The 23621-nt window shown below is 44.6% G+C and overlaps 1 protein-coding gene across 1 annotated transcript; it reads left to right on the top strand.

The window, feature by feature from the left end:
* Positions 1–1805: 1805 nt before the first annotated feature.
* On the top strand, positions 1806–18565 carry LOC121297460 (rod cGMP-specific 3',5'-cyclic phosphodiesterase subunit alpha-like). The gene is made up of 22 exons (XM_041223792.1): positions 1806–2604; positions 5665–5817; positions 6330–6419; positions 6832–6972; positions 7396–7470; positions 8929–8993; positions 9354–9420; positions 9524–9575; positions 10004–10149; positions 10513–10656; positions 10817–10882; positions 10981–11127; positions 11498–11605; positions 11706–11815; positions 13096–13183; positions 13361–13461; positions 13811–13918; positions 14182–14245; positions 14510–14584; positions 15348–15431; positions 15780–15948; positions 16318–18565. The coding sequence occupies exons 1-22, from the start codon at positions 2134–2136 to the stop codon at positions 16359–16361; spliced, it is 2568 nt and encodes an 855-aa protein (XP_041079726.1). The 5' UTR covers positions 1806–2133; the 3' UTR covers positions 16362–18565.
* The last annotated feature ends 5056 nt before the right edge of the window (positions 18566–23621 follow it).

Raw genomic sequence — 23621 nt, 5'->3', positions numbered from 1 at the left:
TGTCTGTGGCAGCTGTGTGAAAGGGCAGGTCCCCCTTAGGCTTTCAAATCAGATCACGTTCTAAGCTTGAGGCACCGGGTGTGGTATCTATGAACAACAGAGTATTCTATAAAGTATTTAAATATCTCACTAAACTAGCCCCTAAAAATGAACCCCAGTCCTTATGTCACACCACTAGGGCCCACAGCTCTCCAGTACTCCAGCCTCTCTGCTTGCCAGGTAGCTCTCATTAGGACCACTAGACCACGCTGTGTCACTTCTCCCTTGTGTAAGCCTAACACCTATTGTGTCTTCTTTCTCTCTGTGACATTTGTGATCGACAGATAAAGCATTTTAATCTGATTCCTTCTTAGAAGAGTCTTATAATAATGTGAAATGAAGGGTAGCTTTCAGTACTGAGGTTTTAAACTGTTCTGTGTCTGGTTACACTAGATGCATTATTCTCAGCTTCCCTGTCTTTCAGCTGTTTTCAGAAACCCCTGATTTAGACTGCATGTACTTTACAAGGCAAATGTATTACAGGAAGCTGAAATGGTGATGTATCCATTTAATATATTCTATAGTGCAAAATCAATACGATGCATGGAAACACCTTGTAAAATTTCAAGAGAAAGAACTGGCTACCAAGTAAAATAATAAAACATTGCATCTGCTTGAAGAAGGGTATTTGGAATTTGGTCAAACCCACTGCCTTCCACCCTGCAGCCCAGCACTTTCTCTAACCACTGAGCGACTCAATCCAACTGCCTTCCACACTGCAGCTCAAGATTCTAACCACTGAGATACTCAAACCCACTGCCTTCCACACTGCAGCCCAGCACACTCACCACTGAGCTACTCAAACACACTGCAGCCCAGCACTCTCACCACTGAGCTACTCAAACCCACTGCCTTCCACACTGCAGCCCAGCACTCTTACCACTGAGCTACTCAAACCCACTGCCTTCCACACTGCAGCCCAGCACTCTCACCACTGAGCTACTCAAACCCACTGCCTTCCACACTGCAGCCCAGCACTTCTCACCACTGAGCTACTCAAACCCACTGCCTTCCACACTGCAGCCCAGCACTCTTACCACTGAGCTACTCAAACCCACTGCCTTCCACACTGCAGCCCAGCACTCTTACCACTGAGCTACTCAAACACACTGCCTTCCACACTGCAGCCCAGCACTCTCACCACTGAGCTACTCAAACCCATTGCCTTCCACACTGCAGCCCAGCACTCTCACCACTGAGCTACTCAAACCCACTGCCTTCCACACTGCAGCCCAGCACTCTCACCACTGAGCTACTCAAACCCACTGCCTTCCACACTGCAGCCCAGCACTCTAACCACTGAGCTACTCAAACACACTGCCTTCCACACTGCAGCCCAGCACTCTCACCACTGAGCTACTCAAACACACTGCCTTCCACACTGCAGCCCAGCACTCTCACCACTGAGCTACTCAAACACACTGCCTTCCACACTGCAGCCCAGCACTCTCACCACTGAGCTACTCAAACCCACTGCCTCCACACTGCAGCCCAGCACTCTCACCACTGAGCTACTCAAACCCATTGCCTTCCACACTGCAGCCCAGCACTCTCACCACTGAGCTACTCAAACCCACTGCCTTCACACTGCAGCCCAAGACTCTAACCACTGAGCTATTCAAACCCACTGCCTTCACACTGCAGCCCAAGACTCTAACCACTGAGCTACTCAAACCCATTGCCTTCCACACTGCAGCCCAGCACTCTAGCCACTAAGCTACTCAATACAAATGTAAAATCTTTAATCCTAATATGTAATTGGCCTTCAGATTAAAGGGTGGTCACATGACCATTTAAAACAATCCTGTTAATCCCACACTCCCCTCCGCTCCCTATTGCATTAGGAGCCCAGGGAGACACACACGTTGGAGAAGAGCCATGGCACAGGAGCTGTCTGATCCCAAAGAACACATGCTCTCGTTGATCAGTGAAATGTGGTAAAAATCCTGCTGTCAGTGTGGGTGTGCAATTGCTGCTCTGCAAGGGATCTGTTGATAAAGACACCTGATTACATCTTCCACTGGATTCTATTGGAAGAAAGAGGGCAGGTTGTTTTTTTTTTGTTAAAAGAAAATACAATTTTATCAGTTAAAAATGGCGATAAATTCAGCAGATGCAGAAAAGTTTTTGGACAACAACCCAGCATTCGCCAAGGAATATTTCGATTCCAAGTTCCGCCCGGGAATGATCCGGAACCTGCTAGGGATGAAGGAGGCGGCGGTGGACTTCAGCAGCTTCCATGACGTGAGCATCGTGGAGGAGAGCGAGATCCTCTTCGACCTGATCCGAGACCTGCAGGAGAACCTCCAGATGGAACGCTCCATCTTCAACCTGATGCAGAAGCTCAGCTTCCTGCTGCGCTCCGATTGCATGAGCCTCTTCCTGTACCGCATGCGGAACGGCACGGCTGAGCTGGCCACCCGCCTCTTCAACGTGCACAAGGACGCCCTGCTGGAGGAGTGCCTGGTGCAGCCCGACAGCGAGATTGTCTTCCCCCTGGACACGGGCATCGTGGGCCACGTGGCCACCACAAAGAAGACCGTCAACGTGGCCGATGTCACCCAGGTAATGGCTCTCGAGGTTGGTGGCGACAAAGGCTGTGTTGCTATCAAGGGAATAGGTTGTCTTCTGTCTTGCCTGCATTGGAGGGTATGAGCCTCAGCCTCAACATAGAGTTCAGCTTCCTGTCAGTGCCATAGCAAGAGCAGCCCTGAAGGTCTTTATCACTGTTCACTGATATAAACATAGAGTGACTCCATATTCACTAGGACAGTCCAGGCTTGTTAACTTCCATCCCTATGCATTCTGCTAAGTGTAGTGTTGCTTCTCTTAAAGAAAAGAAGCCAGTGAAATGTACCTGAGACATGTAAATAGTACCAGAATGCACTGCGATGGGAGTTGAAAAGCCTGAACTGTCCCAACCTATCCCAGTGAACATGAGGCCATACGTTCACCCTAATAAACATAACAGCTGGCTGTGACCAGGACACTAGGGTTACACTGTGGGACTGTTCTCTAAAACATGACTGCAGTACTTCAATTGAAATTACATTTTCATAAACTGTGCAGGGGGATTTGTCTGTAGATATAGCTGTAGTGTCAATGTGCCTGCCTGTGCCTTGATACCACTCCAGCTTTGAAGCAAATTATTTCAAATGGCTGAAGACTGCTGGAACCCTATTTTAATATGATAGGGTATAATGTTAAGGTTGTGTAATGCATTGAAAAGCGGAGCATCTGAATGAACTAGTTTCATGTCTTGTTCTGCTGTTAGCCCACGACGTTCTCTCTTCGACTTTTCTTCTTACACATTTTGTCTGTTACTGATCCTTGTGCCTTCCCTTGCTCATCGTGAAGATAGGGTGAATTTTTCATTTATGTCTCTTGATCACCACCTATTGCCATTCAAGTGTTACATGTAAAGATTTTTGAACAGCATCAAATATTTGATTATTTCAGGCTTTTCAAACCTGGGTCTAAGTTTGTGAGCTTAATCACAAAGGGACAACCAGTGACACCAAAGTCACTACGCTGGCCTGGTTCTTGAATCAGACCCATGCCAGTCCAAAGGTCCCCCCTTATGAAAGCATTGCAGTATACTGCATAGTAAAAGCATTGCAAAGTGTAGTGAAGCTTCAGCAGGTAGGAACAATCTGTCTGTTTTCTGCTTGTATATTGCTTTTTGGGCTAATTGTTATTTTTACATGGTTTGTCTAGACATTGCTGTTGATGGATGGGTGTCAAACGTTTTGGAGCAGAAATGGAATGTGCTATTTTGAGTGCCTGGCATTTGGTTTGATTTCACCTGATAAAGGTTATGAAATATAATTTTCCCTGGCTTATAATAGGTATGCATCACTGATAACAGATTGAGGGGCTGAGAGTGTGTCTGAATTTGTGTTAAACTGAAATCTTCCAAAAGTTTCAAGAGAGGATGGGAGAGAGGAGAAGAGGGGGGACCGGTGACATCTCTAGTCCCGTTTATTTATGCTTCGTGTAACATCATCAGGAAATGGGAAGCAATTGTAATGTAAGTTTTGACAAAGTCTTTATAACTATCATAGCTTTCTTTTGGACCAGAATGACCAACAAACGTTTCAAATTACGAATGCAATTACAAATACCATCTACACACGACTTACTGGGCGTGGAGGGGTAAACCAATCCACGCGCTCTGAATCATAAGTCCTTCATTAGTTAATTAGCATGTGTTCGTTAGCATCCACCATCCGCCTTCAAAAACTACAGCCTCGGGGCTTGACACTGCTCTGGCTGTGAATGCTTTCCAGATAAAGCTGCTGCTGGATCTTTATATATGCAAATAGAGCTCTGAGGGGTTATTCAGATAAGCATGTATATAAATATCAGGCACAATCAAGGAATATCCTTTGCTTGTCAGCTGCCACTGGCTAATAATAAACAAGTTAAGCATGTAGGAAAGATCATGATAAGAACTGCAGTGGCAAGCGTCCTCACAACAGGGATCTCTTTTAGGTCCTTTGTTCCTTTCATTATATACACTACCATTAGGTGATATTATCCGCACACACGGAGTGAACTTCCTTTGCTATGCAGGTGATACCCAGCTAGATCTGTCCCTACTGGAAGTGACTCTGCATATAAAGCACACCTCACAGCCTACTGTGAATCGCTTTGTGATGGTGGTCCACTATAAAAGGCGTTATATAAAATAAAGATATTATATTATTATAAAGCCAGGAAATACTTCTGCTGGGGAGTTACTTGCTGCTTGTTGTGCAGACATCAATAGTTGGATGTCTCAGAATTATTTCTCATTAAATTATATTAGGGAAGTTACAAAAAAGTATTTTTTTACCATTTGAGAAATATAGCCAATCTTAGACCTATTTTTTCTGCATCCAATGCCGAGAGACTAATGCATGCCTAATTGCTTAATGCATGTTTAATGAACTCTTAAGTGACTGTCCAGTTAACGCGGGCCCTGCCATGCACGTCTGCCCGCCCGAATCAAACAAAACAGAACAACAAGCTTCCCTCTCCTCCGGGGCAAAGAGGAAGCTGGGTTATTTATGGCGTGATATTGGATTTAAAATCCATAATCTTAATCTAATTAGAACAATCCAGGATTAGTTTAGAGGTCATGCCTTGGAGTCTGTAAGACATTCCCCAGTCAGCACAATTGCTTAAACACCTCCGTTGCAAAGGATTCCTGCTTTAGGAATATTTGAATAGATACACATGTGAAAATTGTTTCCTATCAATGAAGCAAATTTGACCATAGGAACTATCCATGGAAATCCCAAGTTCTGGGTTACATATACCACTCTGTGGAAGTGTTTCTGAACACTGGCACCTTGCATTGCAGTGATAAACTAATGCACAGCTGTACAGTTGTCTTTGAGACCCTGGCAAGCAAAGTTTTTTTTTGTCTTGCAGATACTGGTATTGTTGAGTTTTGTTATATTGAATATTAAAATGGAACAGGTCTGTGCATCATCGGGATTGCTAGACACACATTTGTTTAACCCTTTGTTATCATTGCAACCTGGTTGATGTTAGTATTTGCTGGTGTAACCCCTGGTCTCTCTCTCTCTGTCTCTCTCTCTCTCTCTCTCTCTCTCTCTCTCATGCTCACTATTGCAGGACAGCCACTTCAGTGATTTCGTGGACCAGCTGACGGAGTACACCACCAAAAGCATACTGGCTACGCCCATACTAAACGGGAAGGACGTGGTGGGGGTCCTCATGGCCATCAACAAAATAGGAGCGCCACACTTCAATAAGCAGGACGAGGAGGTGAGGGCTGGGAGCTTTCATCAGTGAAGCATTCACACTATCCCAGCAGACACATTCACTGCTCATAGAACAACAATGTTAGTCTCTGTGTGACCAATATGGGGTAGGTCTGGTCTATTGACCAGAGGATTATCTACAGTCGCTCCCACACAGTGGCTGGAGGTAGTGATCATGGTTTAAAAGCAGTAAACTCCAGTGATCCAATGGCACACAGCAGCACTGAGTTAATCTTCCTGGTCTGGAACATGTGAACATAGTGTTCTTAAAGACCATGTTCAAACTGGAATAAACCTCAATACCGTTCACACTCACTCACTTGCAGAATCAGATTCTGGCCATTGTTTTGCACTATTGAGTGATGAATCTTTCTAGCAAGCGACTGCTCCTGCTTTGTGAGCGTTTACTGCATGAATGAGAACAAGCTCTTTCAGTCTGGACTTAAAGCCTGTGCATTATTAGAGCAATAAATGCAGTCTAATTATTGTGCTTGGTGATCCTGTTGTCTCTTTCAGGTTTTAATGAAGTACCTCAATTTTGCCAATTTGATCCTGAGAGTTTTCCATCTCAGCTACCTTCACAACTGTGAGACCAGGAGGGGGCAGGTAAGAGTGCATTGAGTCTCTCTGCATATCAGGCTCCAAAGGGCCATTGATGGAGACCAGACGAAAGATACCCAGTTCGTTTTGCTCACTGTTTGAAAGCTTGCCTGCACCAAATAATTTTAAATGACAGCTTTCATTTCATTTCTGAATTTGCATTCAAGTTCTCATCGCAGCATCTTGCCAAGTCCATCTTGGAAACATACCCCACCTGCTTAGGCAAGCCTAATGTGTCTCTGAATATCTGTGCATGATGAAACATGATTTTAAGATAAGCTGAGTATCCTGCACTTCAATGTGCAAGATCATGGTGTGGACGTGCTCGCCTGGCACCCCATCGCCTGGCACCCCGTAGTGATGACCCCGTCCTCTGTGCAGCCGTGTGATGAGAAGAAGCCCTTGCTCTCTGTTTCAGATGTTGCTGTGGTCGGCTAGCAAGGTGTTCGAGGAGATGACTGACATCGAGCGGCAGTTCCACAAAGCCCTCTACACGGTGCGTGCCTTCCTCAACTGTGACCGCTACTCCGTGGGGCTCCTGGACATGACCAAGACCAAGGTAGGGGGCTCCCTCCAGTCCTACGCTCACGGCCCCATTCCATTGGCTGCTTCAAAACAGTCATTCCCATCTGCTGAGCGCGTGGTAACATGTGAGTCACAATATGTCTATGTAATCCCCCACTGGAACATAACACTAAAAATGAATTCAACGAATGGCTGCGGTACAAACAGAAGGTCTGTGTCGGCTTCGGCAATCTGCAGCTGTGATACACCACATGAAAATATTATACAGTACAGCCAAGGCACGATGACTTTCTGAACACTGTGGTTCCACGGGCTCTTTGTGTGAGTCTGCAGAGCTGTGTGGTCCACACTGTTCTGATCAGCACTGGGGGAAAGGGGAGAGATGGGGTCAATAGTGACTGATCACAAAGCCCTTCTTCCTCGTTATGTGACCCAACCGCCTATCTTGTGTCTGCAGGAGTTCTTTGACCTGTGGCCAGTCCTGATGGGGGAGGTCCTTCCTTATGATGGACCTAAGACTCCAGATGGAAGGGTGAGTACTTCTGTTCTCTGCATGCTTGCTCTATATGTATGTAGGATTATTAAACCATTGGTCAATCATTGGAATTAATGAAGTATTTGTCTCTGCAATGACATTATCAGCAGTTACAATGTAGAAAAAGAAAAAGTAAAGAGACCAAAGCGCCACCTAAATCGCCCACACTGTGTATCGCCACTATCATGGTCTTTGTGAAGTCACTAAATCGCCCACACTGTGTAACGCCACTATCATGGTCTTTGTGAAGTCACTAAATCGCCCACACTGTGTAACGCCACTATCATGGTCTTTGTGAAGTCACTAAATCGCCCACACTGTGTAACGCCACTATCATGGTCTTTGTGAAGTCACTAAATCGCCCACACTGTGTATCGCCACTATCATGGTCTTTGTGAAGTCACTAAATCGCCCACACTGTGTAACGCCACTATCATGGTCTTTGTGAAGTCACTAAATCGCCCACACTGTGTAACGCCACTATCATGGTCTTTGTGAAGTTATTAAGATCCTTCTGCTTTCCCAGTATTATTGGTACTTACAGTACATATGACTGGTGGATCAGATGACATGGCATGTGACCACTTCACTTGCATTATATGCTACAGATTTTGGCCATACAGTGTACTGCTACTGCTACTACTACTGCTGCTGCTGCTGCTTTTGCATGACATTTTTCTTCCAGTAGAGGGCACTGGCACCTCATTTGTTACAAAGAGCCTCCCAGAACACAGAGGTTACTTGCTGCAAGCTGTGAGACATTTTCACAAGAAAAAATTGCAGCCTAGTTCGTCCATTTCTTTAAAAATTATGAATATCTGAATTACATTTTTACACAGCACCCATGCAATCTTATAATACAAACCTATTCTCCAATATATAACTTAAACATTCATACATGTATAAATCTATACTCACAGCCCATACACCCAGACCTTCATCATAGGAATAGTATGATAACAAACAATCACTATATTTTTTAAAAGCAGACAGTAATATGTAAATCTATATGTATTTTTGTAATTTATTTCTAAATGGGCTCCACATTTTAAGGAGATAATTTAATAATTCCTGCATCTGTTTGGTAGAGTCTCTCTTACTTTCAACACATTTAAATTGTTCATTTCAACAGATTCAAAGCCAGATTACATTAATTTCTGCAAACTGTAACCTTGTTATATTGTGCTGCAGACCACAGCACACTGCACACTGAGCAATCGTGGGGGTTGTGTTCAAACCCCAAAGCTGCTAAAATAATGTCACATGAATAAAATGGGGTTTGCAGAAAGTGCAGGGGAACGAAGGGAAACAGGGCACACATTCGAACAACATTTCAACCAATACCTTCAACAGCGCTATGCTTCTCATAGCTTTGTAAATCCTCTGATTTCATACTATATATTTATTTTTTATTTTTTACAGCTTAAAACTTATACCACTTACAATCTGTTTTAGGAAGTCATCTTCTACAAAATTATTGATTACATTTTACACGGGAAAGAAGATATTAAAGTCATACCGTAAGTCAGTTTATTTGTTTATTATGCATGTATTGAATGTTCTCACTGCTGCAGAACAAGCAGGCTGTGATTGGCACGTCCGGGAGGTGCTGTTGCTTATGCACAGCTTGCTGACTCACACTTACAGCTCTGGACAAAAGTTTTGCATCACCTAGAATTTTAGGATTGACACAAAAATTCTATATGAACATGTTTTATTTAGCATCATGTAATCAAAGAAACTACAAAATGATATTGCAAAAATCTAACGGAAGCCATAATAGCAGTACAGTATATAATGCAGTTTCAAAATGTGGTGAAATGTATGAATTTTGGTTTGTCACCTATGCTATGTGTTTAAATACATACTCACCTCCACAGATCACCCCCAGCTGACCACTGGGCTCTGGTCAGCGGACTGCCTACCTATGTGGCAGAGACAGCCCTGGTAAGAGCTCCCAAATCACTTTCTTTACTTTTAAGTCTTGTTTTTGTTTCGTTCGTTTGTAAGGACACGTTATGATATTTTCTTAAATAATCTCGATTTGCAGATTTGCAACATCATGAATGCCGGCGCTGACGACTTCTTCCAGTTCCAGGTAAGTGTGGCTATTAGCAGCTCTGCTCATCCTCCGATTCTCCAGCCCAGTGACCAGAGGCATGCTTTGGCCGCAGTGCGTATCCAGATCAGAATGCAGGAGGAATGGCTCAGATGCAATTCTTCAGTCCATACACATCCTGCTATTCTATAATATTCATGCCACAGGTAACTATTCATCCCCAAGGCACATCTGCATAGCTCTCCATCTCCTGCTGAACAGTACCTGGGAGGAGCAATCCAGAGGAGGTCCTAAGGAACGATACACATTTCTTAAAGGCGCTGTAAGCAGTGTGTCAGGGGTCACTACGCAACACACTGTATTGTATGCCACTGCTTTTCTTTTCCATCTTTTTAAAATTACTTTACCCAGGCTGCCCTCCGTCTTTGTGTTAACCCCTTGTTCCCTGATCCCTCACCCACCTCCAGAAAGGTCCCCTTGACGACTCAGGCTGGACGATCAAGAACGTTCTGTCCATGCCCATCGTCAACAAGAAGGAAGAGATCGTGGGAGTGGCCACCTTCTACAACAGGAAGGACGGGAAGCCCTTTGACGAAATGGACGAAACCCTTATGGAGGTACAGATGCATCGTTCCCATGGGGTTTAAACAGCACTGGGATAGCGATCTATCGATTGATTGTTTTACCCAGGCAGGAGAACCCAGCAATAATGACCACTGTGCCTTAAAAATAATTTCTACGCCTTGGTCTTTCTCATCAACTGCACAGCTTCAGTGGGTTGCCTTCGCCATCGTTCATTTGAATGGGAATTTTAATGGGTAACATTTTACATGAAGTCTCTCTAATTACTGTGTATTTATATAGTACTTACATAGTAAATGCATGCATGCTTACACATCATTACAATGCTGTTTTGCATTTCCTTTTAATGTTGTAAGTGATTCCAGTGTGACTGTGTTGGCACTCCTGTCCCATTGCAGTCCCTGACTCAGTTCCTGGGGTGGTCGGTGCTCAACACGGACACGTACGACAGGATGAACAAGCTGGAGAACAGGAAAGACATCTTCCAGGACATGGTCAACTACCACGTCAAGTGCAGGAAAGACGAAATTCAGAACATCCTGGTAGGGGAATGACCTCTGTTTGCTTTCAATCCAGAACAGTCATGTGTAATGTGAGGTTGCTTTGTAGATTTGCTGCTGCGTTCATCGCTCTGGGAAGATGTATTGTGGGTTTTATTCATATTTAAAGATTGTAAAATACCAATGTGCTGTGTGTTTGTAGAAAACCAACGAGGTGTATGGCAAAGAGCCGCAGGATTGCGATGAAGACGAGCTGGCTCAGATCCTGGTGAGTTGGCAGGCGGCTCTTCTTTTTTCTCGTGGCAGAGTTACAGTATGTCTTGATGTCCCGCTGTCTTCTGATGGGGTCCTTCCTGTCTCCACCAGATAAAAGAGCTCCCAAGTGCCAAGGAGTCAGAGATCTATGAGTTCCACTTCTGTGATTTTGAGCATTCCCAAATCGATCTGGTCAAGTGTGGTATCCAGATGTACTATGAGCTGGGGGTGGTGAAGAAGTTTCAGATTCCTCAGGAAGTGCGTACAGTGTGTGTGTATATGTGTGTGTGTGTGTGAGAGAGAGAGAGAGAGAGAGAGAGAGAGAGAGAGAGAGAGAGAGAGAGAGAGAGAGAGAGAGTGTCTGTGTGTGTGTGGGCTCGTTCATAGTGCTTAAGTGGTTAAAAAGTCCACATAGGGTGGAAACATTTTACAAAACCTACTTTATGAAGACATGTCTTTTAATTAGTACTATTTAATCATTGATTTTTGGCCATAGAGAATTTCCTCCATCCTGAATTAGATTTTGGTAGTTTGGTAGATGGAGAAATGCATTAAAAGCCAGCCAGGCAGACAGCCCTGGGTGCACAGAAGTCTGGCAGTGAGTGCCTCTCTCTCCTCTGTTTCACAGGTGCTCGTTCGCTTCATGTACTCTGTCAGCAAGGGCTACCGGCAGATCACCTACCACAACTGGAGGCATGGCTTCAACGTGGGGCAGACCATGTTCACACTGCTCATGGTAACCAGGCTTTTCTCTTACTACCACTGACACAGCCTGCTTTGAAACACAGGGAGGGGCAATGGCATTTGAAGATGCATGTTGTTTCTTTCGTTATCAGACTGGCGACCTGAAGCGCTATTACACTGATCTGGAGGCCATGGCTATGGTAACAGCTGCTTTCTGCCATGATATCGACCACCGAGGGACCAACAACCTGTACCAGATGAAGTTAGGGTCACTACTGTATGCTGCTGTACTCCTTTACTAATTCAGCCCAGCCCAGTCCCGCAGTGCAACGCTGGGCTGCAGTGCAGGGTGCCTGGGTCTCTTACTCAATGCCACTTATTCGGTTGCAGTATATTGTGGCTATAACTCAAGCAAGCCCTAGAGTGGCTTTGAGGAGATCAGTAGTTAGACTACCAGACAGGTCTTTTGAAGATGTAGAGGTTGAGTAGCTCAATGAGAGCGCTGGCCTGCAGTGTGAAGGCAGTGGGTTTGAGTAGCTCAGTGGTGAGAGTGCTGGGCTGCAGCGTGGAAGGCAGTTTGTTTGAGTAGCTCAGTGGTGAGAGCGCTGGGCTGCAGTGTGGAAGGCAATGTGTTTGAGTAGCTCAGTGGTGAGAGTGTTGGGCTGCAGTGTGGAAGGCAGTGGGTTTGAGTAGCTCAGTGGTGAGAGTGCTGGGCTGCAGTGTGTTTGAGTAGCTCAGTGGTGAGAGTGCTGGGCTGCAGTGTGGAAGGCAGTGGGTTTGAGTAGCTCAGTGGTAAGAGTGCTGGGCTGCAGTGTGGAAGGCAGTGGGTTTGAGTAGCTCAGTGGTTAGAGTGCTGGGCTGCAGTGTGGAAGGCAGTGGGTTTGAGTAGCTCAGTGGTGAGAGTGCTGGGCTGCAGTGTGGAAGGCAGTGGGTTTGAGTAGCTCAGTGGTGAGAGTGCTGGGCTGCAGTGTGGAAGGCAGTGGGTTTGAGTAGCTCAGTGGTTAGAGTGCTGGGCTGCAGTGTGGAAGGCAGTGTGTTTGAGTAGCTCAGTGGTTAGAGTGCTGGGCTGCAGTGTGGAAGGCAGTGTGTTTGAGGAGCTCAGTGGTGAGAGTGCTAGGCTGCAGTGTGGAAGGCAGTGTGATTGAGTAGCTCAGTGGTGAGAGTGCTGGGCTGCAGTGTGGAAGGCAGTGGGTTTGAGGAGCTCAGTGGTGAGAGTGCTGGGCTGCAGTGTGGAAGGCAGTGGGTTTGAGTAGCTCAGTGGTGAGAGTGCTGGGCTGCAGTGTGGAAGGCAGTGTGTTTGAGTAGCTCAGTGGTGAGAGTGCTGGGCTGCAGTGTGGAAGGCAGCGTGTTTGAGTAGCTCAGTGGTGAGAGTGCTAGGCTGCAGTGTGGAAGGCAGTGTGATTGAGTAGCTCAGTGGTGAGAGTGCTGGGCTGCAGTGTGGAAGGCAGTGGTGTTGAGTAGCTCAGTGGTTAGGGTAGTTGTACCCCTTCCAGGCTTTTAGCATAGTTTACCTGCTTGCTCAGTCTCTTTTCATCTCTTTAGGTCTGGGAATCCATTGGCAAAGCTCCACGGATCCTCCATTTTAGAGAGACACCATCTTGAGTTTGGCAAGACCTTGCTAAACGATGAAGTAAAGCTTTTTTATTTCATGTTTTTCTTTTTTTGAATTCTCTGTACAGCCCATTCTAAGTTTTCAACAGACCAGCTGAGTTTACAAACTGAATTATCATCACAGTTGCTTGTTAAAAATGCAGACTTGCTTCTATTTAAATACCGAAAGATCTTTCGGTTTCTCATTTTGTAACAGAGTCTAAACATCTACGTGAACCTGAACAGAAGGCAGCACGACCACGTCATACACTTAATGGACATCGCCATCATTGCAACCGACCTGGCCCTCTATTTCAAGTGAGTGTGTTACCACAGTACAGTTGCACAGTCATTTTGCAGCCCTCTGAGCTTTGCAATGCTTCCCTTTGCTTTGCTGTGCTTTCACCAGGCTTCATTGCACTTAGCTGTGCTTTTACTATGGGAAACGTTAGTGAAGAACCTTGTACTTGAGCATGTGCATTGCTAGTAATTGTGAACAAAGAGTTGGCTACTGAAGACATGCTGACTAGACCTTTCCTGGGATGCATCTTTCAGGCTATGTTTTCCTGGGATGCATCTTTCAGGCTGTGTTTTCCTGGGATACATCTTTCAGGCTGTGTTTTCCTGGATGCATCTTTCAATGCTGTGTTTTCATGATGTCTCTCAGGAAGAGGACAATGTTCCAAAAGATCGTGGACCTGTCCAAAACCTACGAGGACTGGAGCGCATGGACCAACTTCATGATGCTGGAGACAACTAGGAAAGAGATAATCATGTAGGTGAACCCTCAATTTGAACCCCGCCCAGGGAAGCAAGTCATCCACTCTGGAAAAGGGACATAGACGCACAGATAAGCGATTTGTTCAGCGTTTGTTCAGTTTGTGATCTGAACTTTGCTAAAACTGCCTTGTCTAGTGTTTGCTTTAATGTTTTTGATAGTCTCCTCTATTTATATAAATAGCAATTCATTTCTGGGGGAGTAAAAAAAATACAGACAGTTGTAAATGTTGCGATTGCAACTCTGTGCTTCCTTTCCAGGGCCATGATGATGACTGCCTGTGACCTGTCGGCTATCGCTAAACCCTGGGAGATACAGAGCCAGGTAATCCTGCATTCCCTCTCCCCGCTGCCTTTTCCCATGGTTACGCTGTCCATATACCAGAGTTCACCCTGGTTTGCTTTGTTTTTATAATTAATTTTTAATATGCTTTACCATACCTCTCGGTGCTTTTATAATGCTTGCCTATGCTTTACCATGATTTCACTACGCTTTATTACAGTTTGCTAGGAAACATTTATTAGGGAACTTAAAAAGAATGACATCTTAATGAGGACTGCAACTTGTGCTGCTCTGCCTCTCCTGTAGGTGGCCCTCAATGTCGCCGCGGAGTTCTGGGAGCAGGGAGACCTGGAGCGGACAGTGCTGGAGCAGAATCCCATTGTAAGTAGGGCAGCTGGGAGGTCTGGTAGAACCATACAATAATGTTACGATACGATACATATCATGATATGCGTGGTCGTGATACCATACACGTCACGATATAGGAGATGATCCAGATTGACTTCTTCTATTGTATGAGGCATAATAAGATCAAACGATCATTTAATGATGGATTATTTTGTTAAAAAAAAGAAATAAATGAAATTAGATGGGAGGGTATGTAGAGTATTCATACCAACCATAAAACACTCGTTCTTCACTGAAGAGCCATGTGGTGTCCTGCAGTGAGCAGCTCTGCAAACACACACCTTCTTCACTGAAGAGCCATGTGGTGTCCTGCATTGAGCTCTGCAAACACACTCGTTCTTCACTGAAGAGCCATGTGGTGTCCTGCACTGAGCTTTGCAAACACACACCTTCTTCACTGAAGAGCCATGTGGTGTCCTGCAGTGAACAGCTCTGCAAACACACTCGTTCTTCACTGAAGAGCCATGTGGTGTCCTGCAGTGAGCAGCTCTGCAAACACGCTCGTTTTTCACTGAAGAGCCCTGTGGTGTCCTGCACTGAGCTCTGCAAACACACTCGTTCTTCACTGAAGAGCCATGTGGTGTCCTGCACTGAGCTCTGCAAACACACTCGTTCTTCACTGAAGAGCCATGTGGTGTCCTGCACTGAGCTCTGCAAACACACTCGTTCTTCACTGAAGAGCAATGTGGTGTCCTGCACTGAGCTCTGCTAATGGGAGGCTCTCTTACTCTCCTAGCCCATGATGGACAGGAACAAATCAGCCGATCTTCCCAAACTGCAGTGTGGTTTCATCGACTTCGTCTGCACCTTCGTGTACAAGGTATAGCACTGTTTGTACAAAGTATAGCACTGTCTGTACAAGGTATAGTACTGCCCCACTGTATGTACAAGGTACAAATATTTTCCTCTAGATGTCAGGACTGGCTCTAACTGTTCAGTGGCCCCCCCTTAAAATATCATGCTTCCCAGAACAGTGCTGGTGTGCTTTGGAGGTCTCTTACCCCTGACTGGCTCAGCCCTGCTGAACAGTCTCCTCCGGTTAGCTTCTCAGGTCCTCTCGTGTTCGGAGGGGGATTGTGTGTTTGAGGTCGATGTGTTGCGCTCCCCTCTCCTCCCCAGGAGATTGTGTGTTTGAGGTCGCTGTGTTGCTCTCCCCTCTCCTCCCCAGGAGTTCTCTCGCTTCCACGAGCAGATCATGCCCATGTTTGACAGGATCCAGAACAACAGGAAGGAGTGGAAGGCTCTGCAGGACATACACGAAGCCAAGGTAGCGGCCATCGAGGAGGAGAAGAAGAAGAAAGAGGAGGCAGCCTCTTCAACAGCCATGGCCCAGCAGGGTAACTGGGAAACAGAGGGAATGGACGAGACTGGGAGAGAGCAGGAGAGACTGGGAGAGAGGAGGAGAGACTGGGAGAGACTGGGAGAGAGGGCGAGGGGATCAGGGTCAGGATTAGGGTTAGAGAGCTGGATTGAATGGAAGGCACTGGCAGGTGGATGGGAAGAAGCTGATGAACTAATTGGAAGGGACAGGGATAGAACAGGGCTGTATGTTCTGTTATGCTGGCAGGTTATATGAACCAAACACTGCAGAGGCTGAGAAGTGAAGTAGAAATTGCCTACTTCTGCTCTGCACTTTGGCCATGCTCTGAATGCATCCAGCACCCTTTTGCCCTATGATCACTGTGTCCTTCTGCTTTCATTCGCAGCCCCTCCGCCAGCTTCCCAAGCCAAGACCTGCATTGTCAGCTAAACAGGAAGTGCAGAGGCATGGCCACTTCCTCTGGAGGCTGACACATGGCTGGGTTTTTCCAAGCAGGCAACGCCTGGAAACCATTACCAAAGATCCATGTATAAATATAAATATATTTCTATAATAATCTAGATATATACCTGATGAAATTCATTTGGACCCATTCAGGTTTATTTTTGTTTTCAATAAATAATCAATACATATGAAGATCTAGAATATAGCCACACACTGTCCTCACAAAGTGGTGCTCAGGAAGAAATCAAGTGAACTCCTGTTGCTTTGCATTTTTTTTGTAGTGGATTTGGAATGTAGAGAATTGTTTGTGTATCTATCGGAAGGCGGTATACCAGATTGAGAAAGTGTTTGACGTTCATTAAACCAGGATGCGATTTTAAAAAAATGTTTACAGAATGTAGTTACTCTAGCATGCACTAGACCAGAAGAGCGTGCTTGCATAGCCAAGACTGCTGGTATGCTTGCACTAGAATACATATCAGTGCTGGAAACTATGCGGCTCTACTGGAGCATTCCTCAGTGATACATTGTTGGGTGAATTTCAATCGAATAATGCTGCTGATATTAGTCCCACACATATCATTCTCTTCCAGTATTCCTGTCCCCCAATATAGGAAGCTTGTAATTTTACTCAGTCTTCTGAGAGGGTTTGCCCTTTGACTTGTTACCCTAGTAACACAATTCTTTACCTGCTTCATTATGCGAGTCTCACAATGAAAGCCTTCCCTACATTGTACTATTGTTCTCCAGCTACTGTAGAGCTGAGACCCTCTGGCATGGGTTTGTTAGAGAAACATGTATCTTTCTGAGGCTGCCTATAATTCCATAGAACACAGAGAGCATTGCACAGTATGTGTGGTACATATTAGTTACTTTTGTATTTCTGGGGTTGGTAAACCACTAGATGTATATGAGGGTCAAAATTAAATTAATAAACTGAGGTTCAGGAGGATGGATGGCGTCTACACACATTACATCATCTGATTCTGGCCTATATGAATAGACTGGTAACTTACCCTTCTATTCTGCTTGATTCACTCACAATCTAACCCGAACCCCATCCCTAACCCTATAGCTATCTCTAACCATATGGCTATCCTTAATGATATCATTATCCATAACCCTATCGCTATCCCTCACCCTATCCCTAACCCTATCGCATTCACTAACCCTATCGCTATCCCTAACCCTATCCCTAACCCTATAGCTATCTCTGACCCTATCACTATCCCTAACTCTGTTGCTATCCTTAATGATATCATTATCCCTAACCCTATCGCTATCCCTAACCCTATCGCTATCCCTCACCCTATCCCTAACCCTATCGCAATCCCTAACCCTATCACTATCCATAACCCTATCGCTATCCCTATCGCTATCCCTCACCCTATCGCTATCCCTAACCCTATCGCTATCCATAACCCTATCGCTATCCCTATCGCTATCCCTCACCCTATCCCTAACCCTATCGCTATCCATAACCCTATCGCTATCCCTATCGCTATCCCTCACCCTATCCCTAACCCTATCGCTATCCCTAATCCTATCGCTATCCCTCACCCTCTCCCTAACCCTATCGCTATTCCTAACCCTATCACTATCCATAACCCTATCGCTATCCCTATTGCTATCCCTAACCCTATCGCTATCCATAACCCTATCCCTAACCTGAACCCTATCCCTAACCCTATCGCAATGCCTAACCCTATTGCTATCCATAACCCTATCCCTAACCCTATCGCAAGCCTAACCCTATCGCTAACCCTATCCCTATCCCTAACCCTATCCCTAACCCTATCCCTAACCCTATCGCTATCTCTATCGCTATCCCTATCGCTATATAAAGACTAGAACTTTTTTTATCCATCCCCATGCGGTTGCCATGCATGAAAAGGTTTAAACACATGTACATATTTTGCCAGGACTCAACTGCCACAGTGCAACTGATTTCAAAGGAGCCTCTCTTTTGCTCAACCTGTCTTGTGCAAACTGCATGGGGTCGAGTGTGCTTAACAGAGGATTTGAAGTCTGCAACGACTGGCTGGTCTGAAACAGAGCCGCTGCCTGCCTGCCTGCCTGCAGTGCTTGTTACAAGATTGTCTTGTTGTAAATGTAGACTGTATGATCAGCTACTGTACACAATATGGAACAATACAATAATAAAAAGGCATGGTTTGAGAAGCTGTCTCTGTGTTGTTACTGTAGTGTATGTCTTTGTGCTGTGCAGCGCATAGACGTGCACATCACACTAAAACTACACAACAAAGCACCAAAAAAAAAGGTACAAAAAAATAAAAAAGCATTTCAATGTATTAATTTGCCATATCACATACTTTTTTGGTTTTTAATTTTAACTCAGTCCTTGATTTGGCATTATAGTGTTTAATCCTCATCAGGAAGCATTACCGGATCTTGAATGCGTAGAGCATTCAGGACCTCTGTCTGAATGGGCTGGAACGCTGCTGGAGTGGATAGGAGACCCTCTTTGATGGCCAGCAATTCTGTTTGAGGTGGTGCTGGTTCTCTCTATTGGTGGCTGGTTCACTCTATTGGAATAGTGCCACCAATAGAGTGAACCAGCACCACCTCAAACAGCATTGCTGGCCATCAGAGAGGGTCTCCTATCCACTTGCTAAGCAGGGCCAGCGTTGCTTCGCTTCCCGGGTCAGCCCCATTATGTATTTATATACCAGGCAGTTTCGAGTTACACAACACATGCTAAATGAAGCAAGATCTATCTGGCACGCAGACAGTGCCACCAAAATAGTTTTGAATGTTAAAACTATGTAATGCACGTGGAAACATGACTAAGTTGTTAAACTATTTTGTTTTCATCATTTGAGAGTCTAGATATGACTGTTGCTGAGAGAGTGCTGATTGAGGGCTTTTACGGCTCACTCATAGGGCTTGTTTGTCAAACACATTCATTGCTTTAATACAATTAACACACATCTTTGTTTTCATTACAGTTTTTATTATTTGGAGGCAAATCAACAGATATATTTATTTTTGACCGTATATGAGCGACATCTCTACAGTTTAATAATGTAAACAATCTCTCCAGAGACATTTTCTTTAGTTTAAAAGGAAGCTTTTCTTTCAAAAGTATTTACATGAATTAAAATAGAATTTATAACATCACATAATTTCAGCTATTTTGGTAAAATTATCTACGAAACTAGAGGATTTGAATTCAAAAACACTGAAATGCATTTTTTTTTCACACTCTGAATGCATATTAAAATCACACAATTATGGGGCAAGGAATAAGATTCGAGCTAAAAGCAAGAAATAAATAATAATAATAATAATAATAATAATAATAATAATAATAATAATAATAATAATAATAATAATAAAAAAAAGAAAAAATTAAGCAAACATATGTAAAAAATATAAAATCTTACTACCAAACAATACTAAAAACAAAAACAAAAAAATTACAAAAATGAAGTGCCTGATTTGATAGTCATGATTAGATGTAAAAAAAAAAATAAAAAAAAGAAAGTTCAAAATAAAAACGCTATCTTTTTGTTTTCACACATTTCTGATGAAAATCGCATACCTTTTCGGTGATACAGTCGACCCAACACCAGGTTACACTCTGCAATGCACGCCGGCACGCTGAAGGGTGCTTTGCGATACAGTTAAAATGGGGCATGAATGGGTTGCATGGTTCAGTTTGACATGGCTGCTTTGAAAATCTACACTAAAAACAAGCATTTACAATAGTTGCCCAGCCTCACCTCAAGCAGCAGCCCGGTCCAGTGTGCAGCGTGCCCTGTGCAGGTACAGCTGATGCATGCTTCAAGCAATGCTCAGCACTGCAGCTTGCAATCACCTCATCATCTACAGTATATGGAACTATAGCTATCTTCATGAGGCTGTTTTCAATAGGAAGTGTGCAGTTTCTAACCACAGTATTTTAAAGGGAGACATTGCAATTCAAAGACAAGCCTCCTGGAGTTATTGGGGTTTCAGATTCGAGGCTCACACTTCCAATTGTTTCCTTTTGGTTTTTGTTTTTACAGGTGTTTTTTTAAAGTTTCCCACAACTTAAAACAGCAGGATAATGAAGCCAGCGTTTGGTTTCAAGGTTTGCCCAGTCCACCACATTAGCATACAGTAGATAGCAAAGCCAGTGGGACTTGCTCACAGCTTTGATTCATATATAGTCTAGGAAGGCTTGTATTGACTGTGAGTTTACAGAGAGCCTTAATGGCTATGAATAATACGCATGCAGTAGAGGGATGTCAAACCCTGACTGGATATTCATCCCCAGACTGACCTGAATATTGCTCATATCCAACTATTCCTCTGCAGTAACAGTGCCAGAGTGGATTCTGAGATTTAATGACAGCTAGCGGGTGCTATTTTACAGGTAACCTTCTATTTGGAGCTCACCTGTAAGCAAGCCAAGCGACCTGCAAAAACGTTTCACAGCAGCGCCACTGGTAGGCATCTTGCGCAGGTAGTGTAACACAGAACTTCATTTTTTTGTAAATTCCAAGTTGGCTTAATTAGTATGGAAATGTTTTCTCGTGAGCTTGTGAATAAAAAATAAAAAAAGAAATTCCCTTCCTTTATAACCCGTACACTTAACTTTTGAAACTAATGCATTTTTTTTTTTTTTTTTTGTAGCCTTTAAAAAAAACAGGACTACTAACCCTCCACCATTATCGTCCATTTTCTACTGACACGTCCACATTGAGCAGTACAGCACACAACAGCACACTTCAAATCTAGGCATGGTACTATATATATATATATATATATATATATATATATATATATATATATATATATATATATATATATAATATATATATATACACACACACACACACACACACACACACACACACACACACACGCCATAGAGAAGCCAATATAAGAAGATTAATAATGTAAACCAGCACATTCTCTCACCATTTAGTAGTATACATACTAAGTACAGATGCTCATTCAGGACCACACGCCATCAGTAAGGTTAACGCAGGTACAGTGTGTATAACACTAACAGAATCTCAGTTCAATACCAAGAAAAGCTCAGACTGGCAGGTCCTTTCAGAGTACTGGCTGAATACTGAATAAGGCTGTTTTTTTCTGTTGTACTTAGTTTGCATTCTATTAAATTAGAAGGAGAATCAAGTGATGTAAACATTTTATTGTGTAGAAAGAGAAGGAAAAAGTGGGGAGAGGAGGGGAGGGGAGGTGGATAGGAACAACCACAACCCCTCACCCCCCCACCCCCCCCACCCCGGTTTGGGTCAAGAACCAGACGTAGAGACAGAAAGAGACTGGTTATCCAGACGTCTCAATCGCAAGCTTTCCACGACAATTACAATACAGAGACGAGACAGGGACGAGACAGCGATCCTACGCAGATATAGATCTCTACTTACAGGAGGCTAAAGAGACACATGGAACAATGGGATATATAGAGCCACAAGTGCTTTTGAGGATGGCTCAGATTTGTGCCCTGTCCCCCCGCTTGTGAAAGGGAGAGAGAAAAGAAATGTCACATGAGGTAGAAGAACCCCCCTCTGATTACTCAGCGGCACGAGGATGCAGGATTCTCCGTCAAAGCCTCTGAAATCTGCTCGGCTCTTTAGAAAGAAGCTCATTTCTGTCGCATCCAAGTGGCAAAGCGCCGTCGCACAGGCAAGACACTGAAACGTGCTTCCTTCCTTCGGGGATCTCACTAGAAACCCAGGAGCCTCCGGTGATACAGCAGGCCCCCTCTCTGAGGAGAGTTCTCTAGCAGTGTGTGGAACATTCAGAGCAAGGTGGCGCTTGTTCGTGGAGCAGAGCAGTGCGTACAGGAAGTTCTCTGCATTTCCAGGCAGCATTAGACAATTAAATTCACTCTTGCTCCCACACCTCAATCCTGCTTCCTCCACAAAAACCAGCAGACGCTGAGGGACGGGGACAGCGGGGCAGAAAGATCATCACCTCATTCAAAGTGCATAGATGACACAGAGGAAGCACTAACATTTACAAAACAAGCTGATTTTGTATACGTGTAAACCATTCAGTTTTGTTTGTTTGTTTTGCACAAATGCACGCAGTTTACATCCAACGATTCAGGTAGCAGACGCTGCTTATCGACGATAACGATGTTAAAGCAGTTGCTAGATGACTAATTGGATAATTCAGCTGTGAATCTGACATCCCTTCCCCCCAGGGATAATCAAGGATACTAAAACTGACAAACACACACACACACACACACACACACACACACGTCACAACGACCAATGGGGGAAACCCTATTGCTACACAGCCCTGCCCTGTGGGGTGGGGGGGTGTTCATGTTGTGAACACACACACACACATACATACATACACACACACACACACACACACATACACACACACACACACACACACACACACACACACACACACACCACACACACACACACACACACACACACACACACACACACACACACACACACACACACACACACACACACACACACACACACACACACACACACACACACACACACACACACACACACACACACACACACACACACACACACACACACACACACACACACATACACACACACACACATACACACACACACACACACATACATACATACACACACACACACACATACATACACACACACACACACACACACACACACACACACACACACACACACACACATACACACACACACACACACACACACACATACATACACACACACACACATACATACACACACACACACACACACACATACACACACACACACACACATACACACACACACACACACACACACACACACACACACACACACACACACACACACACACACACACACACACACACACGTCACAATGACCAATGGGGGAAACCCTATTGCTACGCAGCTCTGCCCTGTGGGGTGGGGGGGTGTTCATGCAACACACACACACACATACATACATACACACACACACACACACACACACACACACACACACACACACACACACACACACACACACACACATACACACACACACACACACACACACACACATACATACACACACACACACACATACATACACACACACACACACATACATACACACACACACACACACACACACATACACACCATACATACACACACACACACACACACACACACACACACACACACACACACACAACACACACACACACACACACACACACACACACACACACACACACGTCACAACGAC

Source organism: Polyodon spathula, chromosome 22, assembly GCF_017654505.1.
Source record: "Polyodon spathula isolate WHYD16114869_AA chromosome 22, ASM1765450v1, whole genome shotgun sequence".
Lineage (NCBI taxonomy): Eukaryota > Metazoa > Chordata > Actinopteri > Acipenseriformes > Polyodontidae > Polyodon > Polyodon spathula.
This window is presented reverse-complemented; position numbering and strand designations above follow the sequence as displayed.